At 40.0% G+C, this 19,600-nt stretch overlaps 1 protein-coding gene across 3 annotated transcripts in view; it reads left to right on the top strand.

The window, feature by feature from the left end:
- The first annotated feature begins 956 nt into the window (after positions 1-956).
- IKZF2 (IKAROS family zinc finger 2) overlaps positions 957-19,600 on the top strand; it is a 77,147-nt gene continuing 58,503 nt past the window's right edge. For all 3 annotated transcript variants that reach the window (XM_075829646.1, XM_075829648.1, XM_075829647.1), the window contains exons 1-3: positions 957-1,130; positions 7,515-7,563; positions 12,130-12,234. In XM_075829646.1, coding sequence (XP_075685761.1) covers positions 7,530-7,563; positions 12,130-12,234 — 139 coding nt within the window. In that variant the 5' untranslated portion in view covers positions 957-1,130; positions 7,515-7,529. The remainder of the gene's footprint in view (positions 1,131-7,514; positions 7,564-12,129; positions 12,235-19,600) is intronic.

The raw sequence follows: 19,600 nt of genomic DNA on the forward strand, positions 1-19,600 counted from the left end.
TCGGACGTAATTCGGGGCTAAAACGCCCGAATTACGTCCGTAAATAGGGTGTGTGAACCCAGCCTTATAGTGGAGTCCAGGCAGTTTAGCTCACAGTGGATAGTAGACTGGTAAAGAGGGGTAACAACCTTTGTGAGAGCTATAATGATGGCCATAATGGTTGTCATCCAACTTTCTCAAAGACTGACATAACTAAGGCTGAATAGAATAATATAAGTCTGGAGTTCGTTGGTGATTATTATTTTCAGCCATTTCTTAGTTATATTTGTTACTGAGGGAACTGGGTGACAACTATTATATCTATCACTGAAGCCCCCACAGAAGTTGTCACCTAAGAACTGAATGGTAGATTTGCCTGTACTTGGATACATCAGTCAGGGATGTACAGCTACACAGGTAGGCGGATGTGCCCTTCTAGAAAAGCTGAGTGACAACACGTTTGGGAGCTGTGATGACGGACACAATGGTTGTCACCCGGCTAGATATCATAAGCCAGCTCGATAGAATATTAATGATTTCAAATACGACACGTCGTGAAGTTAAAGTTGATGGTGTTACTATATGATCTCATTAAGGACGGGGGGGCTGCTTGTTAACGGTTTCCCCTGCTAACACTTCAGCGTATAAGGGGTTAAGGCAGCACTCGTGTTGCGACAGCTCCGCTCACAGGTGTCATGCCCGGCTGTACTCCTGTTCTCAGTGGGAGAAACCCAGGCTGTACGTCCATTCCGGCACAAGAGCCGGGCACAGCGTCAGTGGGCGCAGGGACTGCACATCCCGGGGATACTGTGTCCTGGATCCACCCCTTGCTGCTAAGATCACTGGAGACATTCAGAGCAGCGGATCAAGTGCACTGTCCTGTAATCGATTGCCGAGCGCCTGGAGCTGCCAGCCTGTATTTATTGGCCGTGTGTCTGGGGAGGCTGGCTGCTGCCTGCTTGATCCGTTTCTCTGGGTTTGACCAGCTGTCCCGGGCTAACCCCTGCCTGGCTCTGTACTGATCATGGAGGAAGTAGGAGCTGGATTACCCTCACTACTGCCTTAGTGTCCAAAGCAGCTGCAGAGCACAAGGAGGCAGCGGGCAGCCACCTACCCAGGGATGGCAGTGTGGCCCCGCATGCCCTGCTAAGGTAATGGCAGTCGTGTGCTCTGTTCTGCAGGTGACGGAGGAGGGGATGGGAGGGGGCACAAACTTGTTATTGTCTATCACGGTGTCAGTGCGCTGCCGACTTGTTGATAGAAGGAGGGAGGGAGCTGTCACCCTGCCTGTCATGTCCGCTGTCTGTCAGTGTTTTTCCCTTGTCATCTTCCCAGCCTCCTGCCTGTCACCCTGCCCCCGCCTGTCACCGTACCTGGTCCCATGCGTGTTATGTCTGCCTGTTACCCTGCTGTCCACCTGCTTGTTCTGCTGCTTGCCTCTACTTTTTAACTTGCCTGTCAACCGTGCTTAGCATGTCTGCCTGCCTGCCCCCTGTGCCTGTCCTGTTTGCCTGTCCCCCGTGCATGTCCTGTCTGCCTGTCCCCATTGTTGTATTGCAGGGGTCATTTCGTTGCTTAGTGTTGGATATAATAATGCTCCAGTAGGACCTGGTGATGGATTGGGGGGTTTCCATGTCTGACATATTTGGGTGCGTGAACCTGTCCGCAGTGTGTGGTGTCATTTCTGTCAGTGTTCCTAGATAACAATCACTTTGTCATCATTCTCCTTTTTTACACTTTCGGTAGCGTGGCGTACAAGTAGCGCAGCGATCGCGCCTGTATAGGCCAGCTCAGGGCCGTTGTATGCGTATTCGTGTGCCAGTGTCTAATGGAGTCATTCTTAACCTTCTTACCGTGGGGAAACCCTGAGAATTATTTTCGCTCCCAAGGAACCCTTACTTCCAGTTCTACCTTCAAGAAGCTTGGCATTTACCAATATGCGTAACGTCCAGGACAGCGCCGTTGTCTGTGGCCACTTGCACCTCTAAGGCTAGATTCACACATCGTATATTTGGTGCAGATTTTGTTGCAGATATTTGAGCCAAAGCCTGAAACGGATCCAGGAGGAAGGAGAAGGAGAAGTTCTTTCTTTATATTTCCCATTCCTTTTGAAACCACTTCTAGTTTTGGCACAAAAATCTGAAATTTCTTTGACTGAAAATCTGTTTCATTCATCTGAAGGGGTGTTTCTGCACGAAATCCTAATACATGTGCAGGTCTGATTTAAATATATTGGGAGGCTGTGGGATGAGGGAGGGAGTGGAAACATATTGTGACGGGGGTCTCAGTACAATATAATAATGTAAGTGACGAATATCGTGTTGACCAGGGTGATACTTTCAGTGTTTTGTTGTGGAATATTGTGTGACAGGTGCCATAATGTAAAGCGGGGGGATGAAATCCTAGGCCAGGCCTACACCCCAACCTCAGCCATGCAACACTGGCCACAGGCAGGACACATGACCTGAATCCTATGATGTGACTCCCTTAAATATAGTGAATGGCCACAATGATGAGACTACTGTGGTCCCCATTTACTAAGCAAATGTTCTTAAAATTCTTTCTGCATTTTGTTTTCTTTGCGTCTCACAAATTGTGCAATTTAGTACAGAGGTGCAACTAAATTGGCATGACTATTGTCTGGATGTGACAATGGGGAAGGTGACACAATCTTTATAATTGTGCGGGACACTGGAAGTCATGTACGCCGGAGGTGAATGATGTGACAAAGTATGTTGTTGTGATGATGCTGCTGACACTAATGTGTGATTAGTGATGTGATACTATGACAACTCTGCCTGTGATATGAGGAATGATGGGACAATACGATTTATGGCATTAGTGGTTTAGAGTTTTTCTCATTTCTGATGTTATATGGGAATCGTTGCAGATTGTTTTACTGTGAAATGTTGGCGGCATACAAATGGGATTTTAATGGGCAGACTTGGGGCACTGCTGAAAATGTCAGTGGAAAGGTTTTTGACTACTTGCCTATCTATCTGGATCTATACTGTGACGACCTACCCAACTTTCCCAGACCATTGAATGCCATATCTCCCTAGTTATGCGGAAATACTTGATTACGGAAATGTATTGATCCATACCTAGGTAGATATGCCGTTCAGGGCTCTGGCACAGTTGAGTGGCAGCTAAAGTAGGCGCTGCAATAGCCATATTACTTGTCCTACAGCTTTCCCAGCAAAGGATATAGAAAATAAAGGGGTGAATAGACCTTTTAACAGATGTATCAATAGGACAACGGGTATTTTTATTCTTTATGGGGGATGCTGGCGATACTTGGACATGCATATGTGGCAATGTGATGATGGCATTGATCACAATGCTAATAATGTGATCTTGCCATGGTGTGACATAACTTGGCGGAGCACTAGTGATGATGGAGTTATTAGCGACACCTTACATATAGTTGACCATTGAAGGAGCCGAATGAGCGTTCACTTCTCTGCTTTGGCTTTTCGGCTGTTGCAAAACTACAACTTCCAGCATGCCGTGGCAACTGAATGCTGGGAGTTAGTTTTACAACAGCTGGAGAGCCACATGTTGTAGACACATGACATGAACAGCCATCTATTCCCTTACAGAACATGGGTACCCTCCATTGGTTATTCTTATGCCATGACTGGTGCCACTGCTGTTCTCACCACCTAAGGATCTCATGAGGTTCTTAGAATGTGATGGCATTGATCTTGGTGTCTCATCCCACCCACCTTGTCTTTCCCTGTTTCCTTCCTTGCACTTTTTTTTTTCGCCTCCTACCTCCTCCCCTTTCCTCCCCTTTTCTTCTCCTGGTTTCTTTCTCAGCTGCTTCAGAAATAACCGGTGGATCCAGTTTTGTTTCTTGTTAATCTCATTGCTGGAGCGATGACCTCCCTCTCCCTCTTGCTTTCCTGAAAGTACGTGACATTCCTAACTTTCTTCACTAGTTTACCCCAACTGCTCTACACTACATCACACTCCTCCTCACTGCTCCTGCACTGAGCTCTCCTCATCCTGGGACTCATCACTACCACTATCCTCAAGACTGTCCTGCTCCTCAACACCCCACATCCAGGACTGCTCTGTTACTCTTCACCTGCTAACAGAAATCAATGGGCCAGCCCCACACATGAGGTAGTGACATCTTTATACTCTTGTGACACACACGCACACTGTTTTACATTGGGTTATTAGTATTTCTTCTGTAATGGCAGTGTGCTCCAATATAGGTTAATGTGTGTTTGTGTATAAATGTCTGTATGAATATGATCAATAAGGGTACTGTGATACAGATGTAGCAGAGCTGATTTTGTCGATATTTCTGCAGTGTGCAAGATTATATCACCGAAACCAAAATATATCAATTTAGCTGATGTACCAAACACAAGACTATGAGTAAAAGTTGAATTTTAGTGGTGTCTTCTGTGATATGTGTAAGAAGAAAAGTCAATTTGGCCCCTTGGGTGGATATACTGGCTAGGTCTATAGTAGTTTGTCTACCTCTGAGATAACCGGTTTACCTGCAGGACAACCGGTAACACATCGTAATATCAAAAACAGTTCAGTCCTGCTACATCTGATCTATTTGGCTCTGCTACATGTGTGTTATTATAGTCCATTGACTGCAGATCGTGTGGCTCATATATATCGGTGGTGGAAAACGAATTCAGTTTTTAAAAGTGATGCATACACTCGTACCAGATAAAAAAAAGTTAGAGATTTTTTTTTTCTCTTTTCTGTTGTGCTGACACTTTTTAAGACGGGTCAGTCATTGTGTGGTATATGCATAAAGCATTTATGTGTTGTCAGACTTGTATGATGGCAAATACCTGGTCTGTGAGACTTCTTTTTCTTACATTGTGAGACCTTTTTATACATAGGTCCCGTGGTTGGGATAAAATTGAACCATTTTCCCTGGGAAAGCAAACTGATGTCTAGAAGTCACTTTGCATGTATGATCCCCTTGCGTTTTACAGTAGAGGGCAGGTTTAACCAATCCTTTCTCCATAGAACGCTGTGGCATAGGTTGGTGCCATAGAAGTAATGGGTAATAATTACGCCTTTGTGGCACCTACTCTGACATTTGACTATTAACTGATTAGTTATTCCTACACGGTCTTGGAAACCTATTATCTGTTTGCCATCTCTACTTGGGGACAGTCACTGTGTCATGCCCTTTCTCCCTCTTATCTCGGTTGCCCCAATTTAGTGTTAGTTCCTGATTTTTATCACTCTCTGGGCTTCTATGTGACAGACGTGTCCTAAGCAACTGAAGCTTCAAACCTGTTGAATTTTCTACATTGAGAAGTGCTGCAGACACTTTCTTCTTTGTCATGGTGGGTCTGTAGCATGTTAAAACAATCGTGATATCTGCTGCGTGTGCAGGCAATTTGATCTGTGTGACAAGGAAAAAGTGACGAGAAAGGGGAAAAGTTCTCCTATAATACATGCATCAGATAGAGTTATAGACTTTTTTTTTTTATTTTTTTTTTTACTTTTTTGGGAAGTGATTTGGAGACAAGACTTAAAGCTGCCCACTTTCCAGTAAGTAATTCAGAAATTCCAGGAGCAGGAGCTAAATATACTTGATGGATCAATACTGAAATGGCTGGTTGTGAATAATTTAACTGGCAGTGCTGGAACGATTTGGAAGCGAAGAGCAAAAGGGAAGAGGTGACAAGAAAATTCCTCTTCATACCCCATGATCTAAGGTCTTGGTCCTGACTGGTGGCCAGCGTGTTTATGTATTTTTATATATTTATCAATTTCTGCCTTTTTGTTTTATTATTTTCATTAGAAGCTAAATATTTTTAAAAAGAAATAATATTATTTATTTTTTTTCCCTGTGAACTCTTTTTGTCAGTTGACATGCAGGTTTTGAGTATTACGGCAGTTGATATTAGGTTGTTGTAGTAGATTGACCGCCCACAAGTGCATGTGTGGATCTATATGCTGGAAGTTCTCCACTTTCTGTATGATTTATGCTATGTAGATAGTCTTCTATTCTGTTTTTATCTCCTAATAGTCTATAAAGTGCACTGGTAAATCTTAAAGAAATTAGTAGAAAATTGCTTAAGTAGCGATCCCTATTTTGACAGTACCATTCGCTTCCACTTCAGGGGGTTCATCTGGAATTGTTTGAGCAATTGAAGAGCCTTTTCGGAAAGTAGTATATAAGTATAAACCTTTACAAAGTTGCATTGAAAAGATTATTCAGATTTTTTTTTTCTTTAGACACATATTATACTTATACCTCCTAACTTTGTTTTCAAAGAGTTAAGATGGCCAGAGCCGTCCTGCAGACGTTATATTTAATGTAATGTCCAAGAGATCAGAACGAGCCCAGGAAGCAATCACCGGCTGACCACATGGTCATTCTGTTCTATGGATTGTACCCAGCAGGTTTCTGCTCTATGTACAATAGCCCATATATTATTTAATCCTCCACCATTTCCATGTCCATCACATATTCTACACAATGCATTGTTCTAGTGGACGAGGCTGGCTGATTTACCATGTATAGATGATACAATATAGAGTATAATTTTGTGTGAGCACTAGAAGGTAAGATCAATTTATTTGCTTGTAGATCTGCATCTTGTATGTTGTAGCAGAAATCCAGACCCCACAAAGAAAAGTAGATCTTCATCTTTTTTTCATGTTAGATAAGTGGCATTTGCTTTACTTTTACATTTTTCTTATTTTTGGCTGGTTTTTATATTGGAGCCTATGCTTAAGAACGACTGACAGCAATTGCAGTAATCTATCAAGGACTTGGCAAGAACAACTTGCTGAAATGAAAAACTTCTATTTAAATTTTTTTGTAAGACCATGAAATGTGATGTTTTCCTTGAAATCCGTGTGGATCTCCATGTATATTAATTGGTAAACATAGTTGTAATTGCATGATGTCATCAGTCCTTTGATATCATAGTAACCTATGGCGCGCTGCGTGGAGTGGTGGATTTTTTTTGTTGGCTTCAAAGGGGTTAAGTCACATAACACCGGAAGATACTAGCGTGTGACGGCACTCGGCTGACAGGGAGGACATAGGTACATTTATTTATGCTGCATTCTTATAGAGACTCTCACATTAATGGTCTTACGCTACTTTTAGTTCCGCGTCTGCTAGTTACATCTTTGACTATAACTAGCTGTGGTGTTTCTGATCGTTTGATGGGATATAATATTATCAAAGGAAAATAAGCTTTCAATTAAATGTGTTATTGAAAAAGAACTTAATTTAGTTACCTGCCTATCTAAATAGATAGCTATGCAATTCTTGGAGGCCGCCAGCAGGGCTTTCATGGAAGAGGGTCGGTTTTCAAAAACCTTGAAGCAGATAGACCATGCTGGAATTGTACATCACAAAAAGATGAAGTGCTGGAAATCTGCTGGTGGTCCGGGTCTATATACAGTACAGCAGTCACATGTAATTAGTTTGTTAATTTGAGACATTTAGTATCTGTTAAAAAATATATATATTTTTACATTTTTTTTTATTTTTTTTTAAGATGTCCTATTTTTGTATGTTTCAGCATCGCTCTTTGACTATGGAAACAGGGAGATCCGATGGATACGTAACTAGTAAGTGCCAATTTCATAATGGTGTTATGTCCTGTGACTTTTATGTACTTGGATTTCTTTCTTTCTTTCTTTCTTTCTTTCTTTCTTTCTTTCTTTCTTTCTTTCTTTCTTTCTTTCTTTCTTTCTTTCTTTCTTTCTTTCTTTCTTTCTTTCTTTCTTTCTTTCTTTCTTTCTTTCTTTCTTTCTTTCTTTCTTTCTTTCTTTCTTTCTTTCTTTCTTTCTTTCTTTCTTTCTTTCTTTCTTTCTTTCTTTCTTTCTTTCTTTCTTTCTTTCTTTCTTTCTTTCTTTCTTTCTTTCTTTCTTTCTTTCTTTCTTTCTTTCTTTCTTTCTTTCTTTCTTTCTTTCTTTCTTTCTTTCTTTCTTTCTTTCTTTCTTTCTTTCTTTCTTTCTTTCTTTCTTTCTTTCCTTTCTTTCCTTTCTTTCCTTTCTTTCCTTTCTTTCCTTTCTTTCCTTTCTTTCCTTTCTTTCCTTTCTTTCCTTTCTTTCCTTTCTTTCCTTTCTTTCCTTTCTTTCCTTTCTTTCCTTTCTTTCCTTTCTTTCCTTTCTTTCCTTTCTTTCCTTTCTTTCCTTTCTTTCCTTTCTTTCCTTTCTTTCCTTTCTTTCCTTTCTTTCCTTTCTTTCCTTTCTTTCCTTTCTTTCCTTTCTTTCCTTTCTTTCCTTTCTTTCCTTTCTTTCCTTTCTTTCCTTTCTTTCCTTTCTTTCCTTTCTTTCCTTTCTTTCTTTTCTTTCCTTTCTTTCCTTTCTTTCTTTTCTTTTCTTTTCTTCTTTCTTTCTATATTTTAAAAGGACATGTCTTCATATTATTTGGGATTTTGAGAGGGCTTCAGCCACAGTGACCTTCGTTATTCTCGTTCTGTTAACGTTTCAAGGTTAAAATCAATCTTGGTTGAACTCTCCATTTGTTTGTATCTTATGTCTTCATGCAGGAGGTATCTATTATGCATACACCTGTTACTAGCTATTTAACGTGAGGAGTCCGATTTGGTTGGTTGAGGAGTGGGGTACTCTTCTGCCGCCTGAATTCTGGCTCTCCTATGTGTAGATGTATCTCCAAGAAGTCCAACTGGGTGAGATTTACCAGTGCCCAACTAGAGTTTGGCAGTCTGTATTATGTTGCCCATAACTTTAGATGATAACCATTTTTTTTTAAGAGATTTCGTCTTTATTGCTTGTTTATGTCCATAACTACAGACATAATGACATCTTATTTAGTAGAGCAAGTAGAATTCTGACATTTACAGATGGCATTTTATCACTTTTTGCTAACCATTGCTATTTTGTAAAAGGGGCTTTGTTTGCAGAACGGGATCTTATAAGCAGTGGTACAGCACAATTTTCTGTATACCATGCTGTATGTAGGGTATGCTGTATGGTAACAGTGATTGCCATGTACTTGGCACAAGGATGCTTTCTCCTATTTAGCGCTGTGCCATCAGCTCAGAGTCAGATGTGAGATGAAGTTCATATTTCACATTTTACCTGCACCCATTTTAATGATTTGACTTCACGGATCATCTGAAAGTATTATTTCAATAAACCACTTGTTAGTATCCGATAACATTAAGCTATTGCCACTATTAGTAGTCTCAGTTCTTCTCTCATGTTTTACCTTTGAACTCTGCTCCTATATTTTGAACTTGGTTTTTAAAGGGGTTCACTGATAATGGGGTATATCATAATATAATCTTCCGATATAATCCTCTCGGTACTGTATATATTCATTGTCCATAGATGACATACGGGGAAATATCCCCCCCCCTCCAGAGCAGTCCACGAGACAAGCGCTCTAAGACCCAATTGTAATGGACGCTGCATTAGTAAGTTCACAACACTTCTAGTCTTTAATATCACTGAATGTGTTTGTTGTATGGTTCATTGGGTCATCTTGTGTGATTGTTGTGTAGCGTTTGTCATCTGTCCCAGAGACCTATGTATTTTTAATATGGGTTAAAAGTGATCTAGATGTTCACAAAAGAATATGGAACTGCACATTGTAAACATGGCATTAATTCACCAGTTAGAAAATTACTGTACTACCTTTGCTTGGCACGGAAGAAAACATTAGCCACCCTTGTCCAGTGCTGTGTAGACCTAATATAGGATGGCATACATGCCAAGGGTCATCAAAGAGCCTCAAAGTATTACTAAGAGCCTCAAAGTATTCAGCAGTGCTGTGAATTGTAATAATAGTAAGCAGTTCGGCCCAGTTCACGTTACTGGTTTGTTGGCGTACACTCGCTGCACTATTTTGGCTTCTTAAATCACCCGCTGCTAGTGGTTCTGGTAGTTTTTACAAAAGAGGAAAGAATTCGTACAGGATGCCCAAAGGACAGTAGTTCTTCCATTGCGGTCATCATAAATAGTGTAACGTAATGGAAACTAGGCCTTAGCTATTCGTTTACTATAAATGGTGCAAGAGCAAGTCAAGATGACTGGTAATATCCACACTTTCCGTACCGAGAATCATCATTTCTATGCTGCACAAGTTCCGTAAACAGCAGTAGAAACTCACTGACAACATAAATTCATGTAACTATCATTGTGACCTATGAAACTGTTTAGTGGTTTCATTGTAGCCCTTAACCTTAGTAACCGGTGTCCATCGTCCACAAGCTCGGAAGTGATATGAGGCCTTCTGTCTATGAAACTGCTCCTTGTCATCCCTTCAGGGAATATACCGCTAATGTAATAATAATTTGGGCCACCAACTTTTATTGGTTTATCAGAGTTATTCTTGCATGCCTTGATGAAATGTTGCATACTCCGATGGAGAACTTACAATCTGCTTTCTGTACTTGGGGTCTTCGCACTCGTATCTTGCTGACATTATTAAGGAATAACTTTTCTTATATGAATTATATTATTAGAAGTTGATCCAGTTCTGTAGATGGTGTTAATGCGCTGAGGTTTATGGCTTGTGTATACCAGAGGACTATACTATTTAAAAGCCTTGATGGGACTCCTAGATCGCATATAGCAAAATGGATATATCTATCGTAATAAAGAAAAAAATGATGCATAAAACATTAGGAACCCATCAGTAATTTGTTAACGTGCTTAAAGGGGTATTCCAACAAAAGATGTTTATGGCATGTCTGGCTGGTCCTGCAGCTTAATGGGGTGTGGGTCACAGAATCCTCTTCCCCTTTTAAGTGGGAGAGCCAGAGAAAGGACCCCCCCACATATCAAATATTTATGGCATAACCTATGGATATGTCATCAATGTCTTTCATCTATGTACCCCTTTAAATCCCTAACTTTCTGATATGCTCATTGTTAAAGTTTGGTACCTAAGCACCAATATTGAGAATTGTAGCTACAAGGTCATTTTGTCAATTGAGGCTTGACTATAGATCTAGGATATGTATATAGATCATCACTTGTGAATGTTCCAGATGTCAGTCTCTTATGCCAGTCCATACATTCCCCTCTAGATGTTTAGTTCTCTACTGACCATCTATGTCCTTTGTCATTGTTACGATATGGTAAATTGCAGGATCCAGATCGCCATTGTGCCAATAATTTGTTCCTGGATAATTACTTTTTGGTTTATTTTCTATCACGGTCTGTGAGTTAATAAGTTCTTACTGACTGGTCACTAAAAATAGTCCGTTTAGCTACAGGATTGGTCTACCGTGTTTTGTGCATCTTAGTTTTGAAGTGTGTGTTACGTTGTTTGAATTGTTTATGGGTGAATCCGTTTCAGAATCCATAAGTTGTTGCTTGTATTTTTTACTTTTGGATGCTTCCATGGCTCATACTAGTAATAATTCTTTACTTGTAAGTCATAAAATCCCTAAGCAATGGAATGCCCTTCTAGCTGGGAATTGCATCCACAGGAAAGAACATGTTAAGACTTTGGAAGAAAACATTCTATGAAGAAATGGATCCTGTTGCAGATGTGATTCCTCAGGAGTTTGTTTTTTGGATGGACACTGGTGTTTGTGCTCAGACCGCAGATCTTCGACTTCTAATTTTGCAAGTTCTGTTTGAAAAACTCTTGCAAAATAGTGGTAGATGGTATCAGAATAACGAAATGCCTATTTCAGCCAATAATAAAATTGTGAGAAGTAACAATGTTTTTTTTTTTATTTTTTGAAATAATTACTGACTTATTGGAATCTGTAGTATTGTTGGACTACTACTCTCAGCTCCGTCACATTGATGCTGCTGTGCGATATGATTACCCCATGTGGTCTCTCAATGTACTAGCTGCCCAATCGTGGTTCTCCATCGGTGTAGCAGAGATAAATGTGTTCTTTATCTCTCTGAGGCTGCGTCACTTTGCATAGGCATAACAGTACTGCAGTCCTATGTAAAATTTAGATCACTCATTGTGATATCGTAATGTGTTATGCCACAGGACAACTGTGGCGGTGCTACATATGTCTATTGCAGATCTGCTATATCTGTAGGGTTAAACATCTCCGTAACTTTTCCTCCGGAGTTCTCTCTGAGCAGTAATTCTGGTCTCTTGGTTGTTACATTCCTGACGTTTGTCAGGCTCTTTCCCCAGAGGCGGATTTTTAACAGGTCTGTTTTTTTTTTTTTTTTTTCCTCAACCAGGTGATAATGAGCTTGTGCCCGAGAGGGACCACTCCAATATGGCTATAGATTTGACCTCCTGCACACCCAATGGGCAGCATTCCTCCCCGAGCCACATGGCAAGCAGTAAGTTAACAATATCTCTTAATAGATTTCATCTGTTTAGAAAAAGCAAAAAAATATTTTTCTGAGTTCAGATTACCTCTTCTATTTTGTTGGGTGACTGTTTCAGAACATAAAACATGTCTAAGGCTGGATTCACACACAGCGGTTTTGCTGCATCTTTCGTTACATTTTCATTGGCATTTTTTAAAGCCCCTTTTTAAAAAAAATTAAAATAAAATATATATATATATATATATATATATATATATATAAATAAATAAGTCCAAATACAATGTCAGCCGCACAGCTTTGTGAATCATGAATGGGTGCCGACCTGCCTTTCTCAAGCTCCTGTGTTGAGCTGAAATGTTGTGTGTATATGGACCAATAAAGCACCTTTTACTACTTTGCTTATACCTTGGAGTGCTGCCTGATTTTTGGATTATATATATATATATATATATATATATATATATATATATATAATTATAATGACCTCTATAGGACTTGAAAAACGTATGAAAAAACGCATCTTGCATGTTTCGAAAAAAAACAAACAACAAAAACGTCACAACAACCGCTTAGAAATAAAAAATGCCATGATAATGCTTTAAATTCATTTATTTGGTTCATTTAGCATTTAAAAACTCTGAAAAATAATAGTGTGTCAAGTAGGCCTAATAGTGTCTTTCCAAAGTTTTCTTCGATTTAATATAAGAAACCTTAAATGTAAAATAAATTTTCTAATACATGTGATATAATTATCATTAAAATTTAATATTTTTCAGTTAATTAAAGTTTCCCATTAATGTTGGGCAGAGCAATGTTCTGATTTAACCAGCATATCTGGTAACTGCTTAAATTCGTTTTCTACTTCTGGATGCTTTTATTTTAATAGGTTTGTAAAAGTCCTGCAACTTTAAAAAAAAAAAATAAATGTTTCATTTTTGTTTTTTTCTCTGCTAAGATTACTTGCGTGTATCAGTGAGATAAAGCGGAGTCATCTTGTCTTACAAAGGGGATGTTCACATGTGGCCGATTTTCTGCAGAAATATCTGCAACTGAAAGTCTGTTCTGTACCTCTAAAATTTAGGTGTACAGAACAGACTTTCAGTTGCAGAAAATCGGCCACATGTGAACATACCCTTTGAAAGACAGATTGTAAATGGAGCGGTTTCAGCAGCATGTGCGTGGATTTTTACAAATCTTCAAATGTACGGATCTATCGTGGACGTTTCTGCAACAAATGTTTGAAGTATGAACATACCCATAGATTTTCCTGCTTTCTCTGCCATGCTGCTCACCCTTAGGCCCTGTTCACACAGAAAAAATCTGTCTCCGAATTCCTTCAGGAATTTTGAGGCACATTTTGCCCTTTTCAGTTTTTGCTTTTTTGCCTGTGGCCATTGAAGCTAAAGCAAGGACCACAGGCAAAAAATGCTTGAAAACGAGCGCTGCAGTTTTTTTTGTTTTTTTTTTCTGCCTCCTATTGATTTTAATGGGAGGTCAGAGGCAGAAACCGCGGCAAGAAAGAACATGCCGCTTTTTTTCCCCCACAAACGGCTAAAAGCCGCCCGGGAAAAAAAAACCTCTGCCTCCCATTGAAATCAATGGGGGGCAATTTCGGCCGGTTTTTAATGCTAATTCTGTTTCGGTTTCCATCTCAAAATCAGTGCAAAGAAACTGTGTGAACAGGGCCTTATGCTCCCTTTTCTCAAAAATCTGAGCCTATCGTAGAAATCTATAGTATTGCACACATCTGTTGTTGTTTTATATCCAGTCTGTTTATTAAAAGTAAAACCTTTAGGCTTCCTTCGCACACAATTTTTTGTCCCAAAAAAGGCACTTTTTTTTTTTTTTTTTGGGGAAACGGTTCATGCATCTTTTATAGTATTTTTGGTGGCCTCAAGCTAACATCTGGCTATAGCGGTTTCCTAAAACCGCTGCGTGTGAAGCCACCTTTACAGTAAGAATTTTAATAAAAAATGTGCAAGGTGATTATTCTTATTCAAAAATAAAGAAAACTTTACATGTACAAAAATTCTTTTTCTCTGTTCTGACAGTATTTTTATCATAACTAAAGTTGTTATTTTCTGTTTTTCCTTCTCATTGTACTATGAGTGTTATACACTACCCCCCATCTTAAGCTTGGTACTGGGTGAAGTGTTACTTAACCCTCCATGTTTTGATTTATTTGGGCAGCTAGCTAGTTGGTATTTACAGACAAAATGTATGTTCTCCCAGCTCAATGCCCTGTCAATCATTTGATCAGGGCTCGTCATTTGTAACCAATGCACCTAAAAAATATATTCCTAGTGCCTAACTTTTTGTGTTTTCTGTTAGGCCTCATGCACGTGGACCGCAGCCGTGTGCACGGGCAGTGATCATGGCACGGGCGGCAGCGGAGTGTCATCCGCGGGCAGTCCACAATCATAGGCCGTGCACATACAAGATGTGCATTGACTTTTAGTAGCCCGGATCGCAAATTCAGCCTTTAAAATGACTTGTCCTATTTATTTTTTTTGCAGCCCGGGCTCCACGGTGCGTTCATTGGCTCATTGAATTCAATGTGTGCATGGTCCGTGAATTGCGGATGACACTCCGCGGCCGACCATTCTGTAGCCGCTGCTACGGTCGTGTGCATGAGGCCAAAGTCTATGAACCTCGATGAACCATTTTTTTAAAGTCCATGCCTTTTGGTTTCTAAACTCTACCCCTGCATGTGATCTATGTACACTGACATACATCTATAACTGGCATTGTGCCTGCAGGTTAATAAACAGGGTAATGGGTGCTTTAATGTATCTTCTACATAGTGATATTCTTAGATATATCCAATATTTTATTTTTTTAAAGTGGTTTTTGGCACTTTTTTTTTTTTTTCCCTGCGACTTGAGCATATGTCTTGGCATTACATGAAATAATAATGAATTCAGATGTAGTGTTAAATATGATTTAAATATTCATCGCTCCATTAGTTTTTGGTCAAGTAATTATTTCCTTGTGCCTTAAATACTTACTTAAATTGAAAGTGTGCTGGATAATTATTTTTACTGCGGCAAAACCGTTCTATTGATAGCGCTTCTTTGCTGGAAGCATTACGTTTTTACAGTTTTACACTTTCAATTTCTGAAATTCTAATGAGGCCTCCAGAGCTTCTAATGTAGGACGAATGTTCCAGGGCTGTCCGATAAAACCTACCACAATTTTTGAGTAACCGTCTGTGGTCAGTCTGGTAGTTGAAGAAGATAAATTGTACTGTAATTTGCTATGGCAAAGGTGATTTTCCTTCCTCTGTGGCCAATGTCTCAAGGTCTTTGTATGTTTTTGGAAGGCCGTTCCACAGAAGCGTCCTTTGAATACAGCCGGCGGTGCTTCTGCTTTAGCAAACATGACCAATTATACGTCTGTCTCTAGAGAACTGAACACCTCATCTCCTGGAACAGTGGTGTTAGTTTCTCCTGGGATCCCAGCATTAGATAACAGAACCAGGTGATTCCTTCACAGGTGCTGCTCAACATTACATTCATAGTAGATCAGTCCTATTCATGCGTTGTCCTCCTAATAACTGTTTTATTAAAGGATTGTAGTTTACGAGCCTTGCTGTAAGGCTGGGTTCACACGAGCATGTTACGTCCGTAAAGGAAGGAACGTATTTCAGCCGCAAGTACCGGACCGAACACACTGCAGGGAGCCGGGCTCCTAGCATCATAGTTATGTACGATGCTAGGAGTCCCTGCCTCTCCGTGAAACTACTGTCCCGTACTGAAAACATGATTACAGTACAGGAAAGTTGTCCTGCAGCGAGGCAGGGACTCCTAGCGTCGTACATAACTATGATGCTAGGAGCCCGGCTCCCTGCACTGTGTTCGGTTCGGGACTTGCGGCCGAAATACGTTCCGTCCATTACGGACGTAACATGCTCGTGTGAATCCAGCCTTAACGTTCTCGCTGGAAATCAACATATGCCACTCGCTTTTACAATAAACTAAAGAACGTTCATAAAATCCGTGACTAATTTTGTCTAGTGTTACAAACAGAATGGCAGTCGCAGTCCATAGAAATACTCATGATGGTGTGTGACTTTTTTTGTAGATAAGATTTTTCCGTTATTTCAAAAAGTTGTTGATTTTTTTTTTCTCCCCCCTCATACAGTAACATTAAAGTTGTGTGTACATACAGTTTTTATGCAAAAAAAGAATATATATAGAATATTGAAATTTGTATCGGAGCTCCTAATAAGTCGCCATGCGCTCGTGCATCCTTACATATTTATTTGTATTAACTTGCAGTGCCAGTTATTTCCACATATATATATATATAGATTATATATATATATATATATATATATATATATATATATATATATAATCAGCCTAGAACTGACATACAGGCTTTCTCCCCAAGTTGAAGTAGAAAAAAAAATTAATGATCTGTTGCATGGCATCTTATATTATACAGATCCGGTAGCAACTGAAGTAAAACAAATGTATGGTATGGCATTGGTGACCCATGATACCCTCAGGATAAGGGCATGTTCACACGTAGAATTAAAAACGTCTGAAAATTACAGAGATGTTTTCAAGGTAAAATAGTCACTGATTTTCAGCCGTTTTTGAAGCAGAAAGTTTTTTTTTTTGAGGCTTTTTTTTTTCAAAACATTTTTGGAGCTATTTTTTAATTGATCCTATGGAAAAAACGCTCCAAAAATGGCTCAAGAAATGACATGCTCTTTCTTTTTATGCGGCGTCTTTTTACACGCCGGTTTTTAAAACTGCAGAGTAAAAAATGACCCGTCTGAACTAAATGCCGTTTTTCCTATTAATTACAATCGGAAGCGGTTTGTCTGTGTTTCACTAGCGTTTTTCAAGGCGTGTTTCGAGGAGATTACGCCCTGAAATATGCCTGAAAACACTGCCTTTATACATACCCTCACATACCCTTTCTCTAGGTGTACCTTGCTATCGGGAAAAACATTAATAGTATATAAGTAAAATTGAGATCCAGGGAAAAACGGCTGATTCAGATGAACATGCTGTTTTTGCGCACGCAAAAACGTCGGCGTTTTGCGTGCGCAAATGGCACTTGACAGCTCCGTGTGCCCTGTTCATATGGATGCGCGGCTGCGTGCTTTTCGCGCAGCCGCCATCTTTATGACACTCCGTTTGGATGTTTTTAAACAGAAAAGCACATGGTGCTTTTCTGTTTACATTCATTCTTTTACTGTTATTGCGCGAATAACGCTTGTCCCACGGAAGTGCTTCCGTGGGGCATGCGTGATTTTCACGCACCCATTGACTTCAATGGGTGCGTGATGCGCGAAAAACGCTGACACATAGAACATGTCGCGAGTTTTACGCAGCGGACTAACGCTGCGCAAAACTCGCGGACTGTCTGCACTGCCCCATAGACTTCTCTAGGTCCGCGTGAAAACCACCACGCGGCCGGCACAGACGCAAAACACGTTCGTCTGAATCCGCCCTTAATCTGTGACTAGCAGCCAAGTTCTCTGTAAATAGCTGTAATTTAAGGGCTTCTGTACTATTAAAGGGTACCTCCAATTATGTTGCCGGCTGTGTCTCCCCACAAAAGTTAAAAGGGGCGGCAGGAGACCAGGGTGGTCCGGTTGCGATATTTGTGTTCTCTTAATTTTTATTTTTTTTATGCCGTCAGAACAAATTTTTTTCTTTTTATATTTCATTGGATCATTACATTCTCAGTAAGCGTGTTAATTATTGGTATATCTCCTTAGCAAAAAGAGTACAGACCCCTCTAGGTATGACCACGCTTTCTCATGGGATACATTTTAGATGGTGCTGCTACAGTGTAGAGTTCTTCAATGTTACCTGATACAGCAATTCATAAAACATTCTGACCAGAGGTCACCTTGCTCATTCTACTACTTCAGACTTCTGTTAGAGTTTTGCCGGTTATTGTGGAGGAAGTCTGCTTTTCAGCCCCACGCTATCTGTATCTGTTTATGGTATCCAGGTCCTTTTTTTTTTCCTTTCCTGTAGACCTCATTCTCTGACAAATCCATAGACAATAGTCAAGTAGACGGGATCCAGTCTATTCTATAGAAAGAACCCTACCTAGCTGTATTTTCTCAATGTCAACCGGTGACAAAGGGGAGTTGAAAAACAAGTTGTTAAATGGGACAACAGAAATGATGATGTAGTGCAGCATATTTTTATGTAAGACAAAGGCAAATACTGCGTAAAAGGAGTTGCTTCCAACACAAACTAAGGCAAAGGTTTGTTCTGACTATTTTACTATGACCGGGAATCCCAGGAGCTGAAGTCAATCCCTTCTAAAATAAATTGACGTTCCATAAAAAAAAATTTTTGTTTTCTTGAATGTTTAATATTGGAATATATAAAGAAGCTTCTAATAAAGAAAAACCTTTTACCACCTGTAAGACACACTAGCTCATAAAAAAACGACACGGCTTTGAAATAACAAAAGAACACCACAGAAATCTACAATAAGTTGTGTGGCCAAGATTCCCTGCTTGGTGGTGGATATGCGCTATATTAGCACTTCTTGGATCTTCACAAGATCAGCTTCGTCACTTGGGGGCCATGACTGTGTTGCTAAGCAGTGGACTGAGCATATTTGGGCTTCTTTTTGGCAAGTGGTGTGGCTGGAAACTCCTTTATTTTATTATTTTTCAATGTTAGAGTAATGCCCCATGCACACTACCGTAAAAAAAACTCTCCGGAATTGCAGACGGTAATATTTTCCGCAATTACGGACCCATTCAGTTATATTGGCTGCGGACACCTTTCCGTATCACTACGGATAGGTGTCCATGCCATAGAACTGTGCCGGGAATTATGGAGCATGTCCTATTTTACGGGCTGTGCTCCCATACTTTGTTTGGGAGAACGGCCCGAAAATGCGGGCGATCTGCAATTGCGGGCTGTGATTACTGGCTTGGCCGTGTGCATAAGGCCTTATTGTGGGTTTTTCAGGAAGTGCATTTTTTTTTATTTAGTAGTGGCTGCAAATGAAATAAATAAACCAAAAAAGCAGTTCTTGCCCCCAGCGATCCAGCACTAAGGCTCCGGCGGGACTCTTGTTGGTTGTTTATCTGCACGTAGCATGTAACTGCTGCAGCCTGTCAGTGGGCTCTGTGGTGACAAATCATATTTCTGGCATAATGCCAGAAATACAACGTATGGCCGCAGAATTGCAGCTAAACCCTAGTCACTTGAAGCCCATGGAAAAGAGTGGCACTGGTTCTGGCAAGCAAAATGTTAAAATTTCTTGTCTACTAAACCAGTTGTATATTAAATTTCTACAAATGGATCTGTGATCATTATCATTTGTATTTTAAGTTTTATCTCTGGTTACAATGTTTTTACTTGCTAAACATTGACATGTA

The sequence above is a fragment of the Rhinoderma darwinii genome, chromosome 6 (assembly GCF_050947455.1).
Source record: "Rhinoderma darwinii isolate aRhiDar2 chromosome 6, aRhiDar2.hap1, whole genome shotgun sequence".
Taxonomy (NCBI): domain Eukaryota; kingdom Metazoa; phylum Chordata; class Amphibia; order Anura; family Rhinodermatidae; genus Rhinoderma; species Rhinoderma darwinii.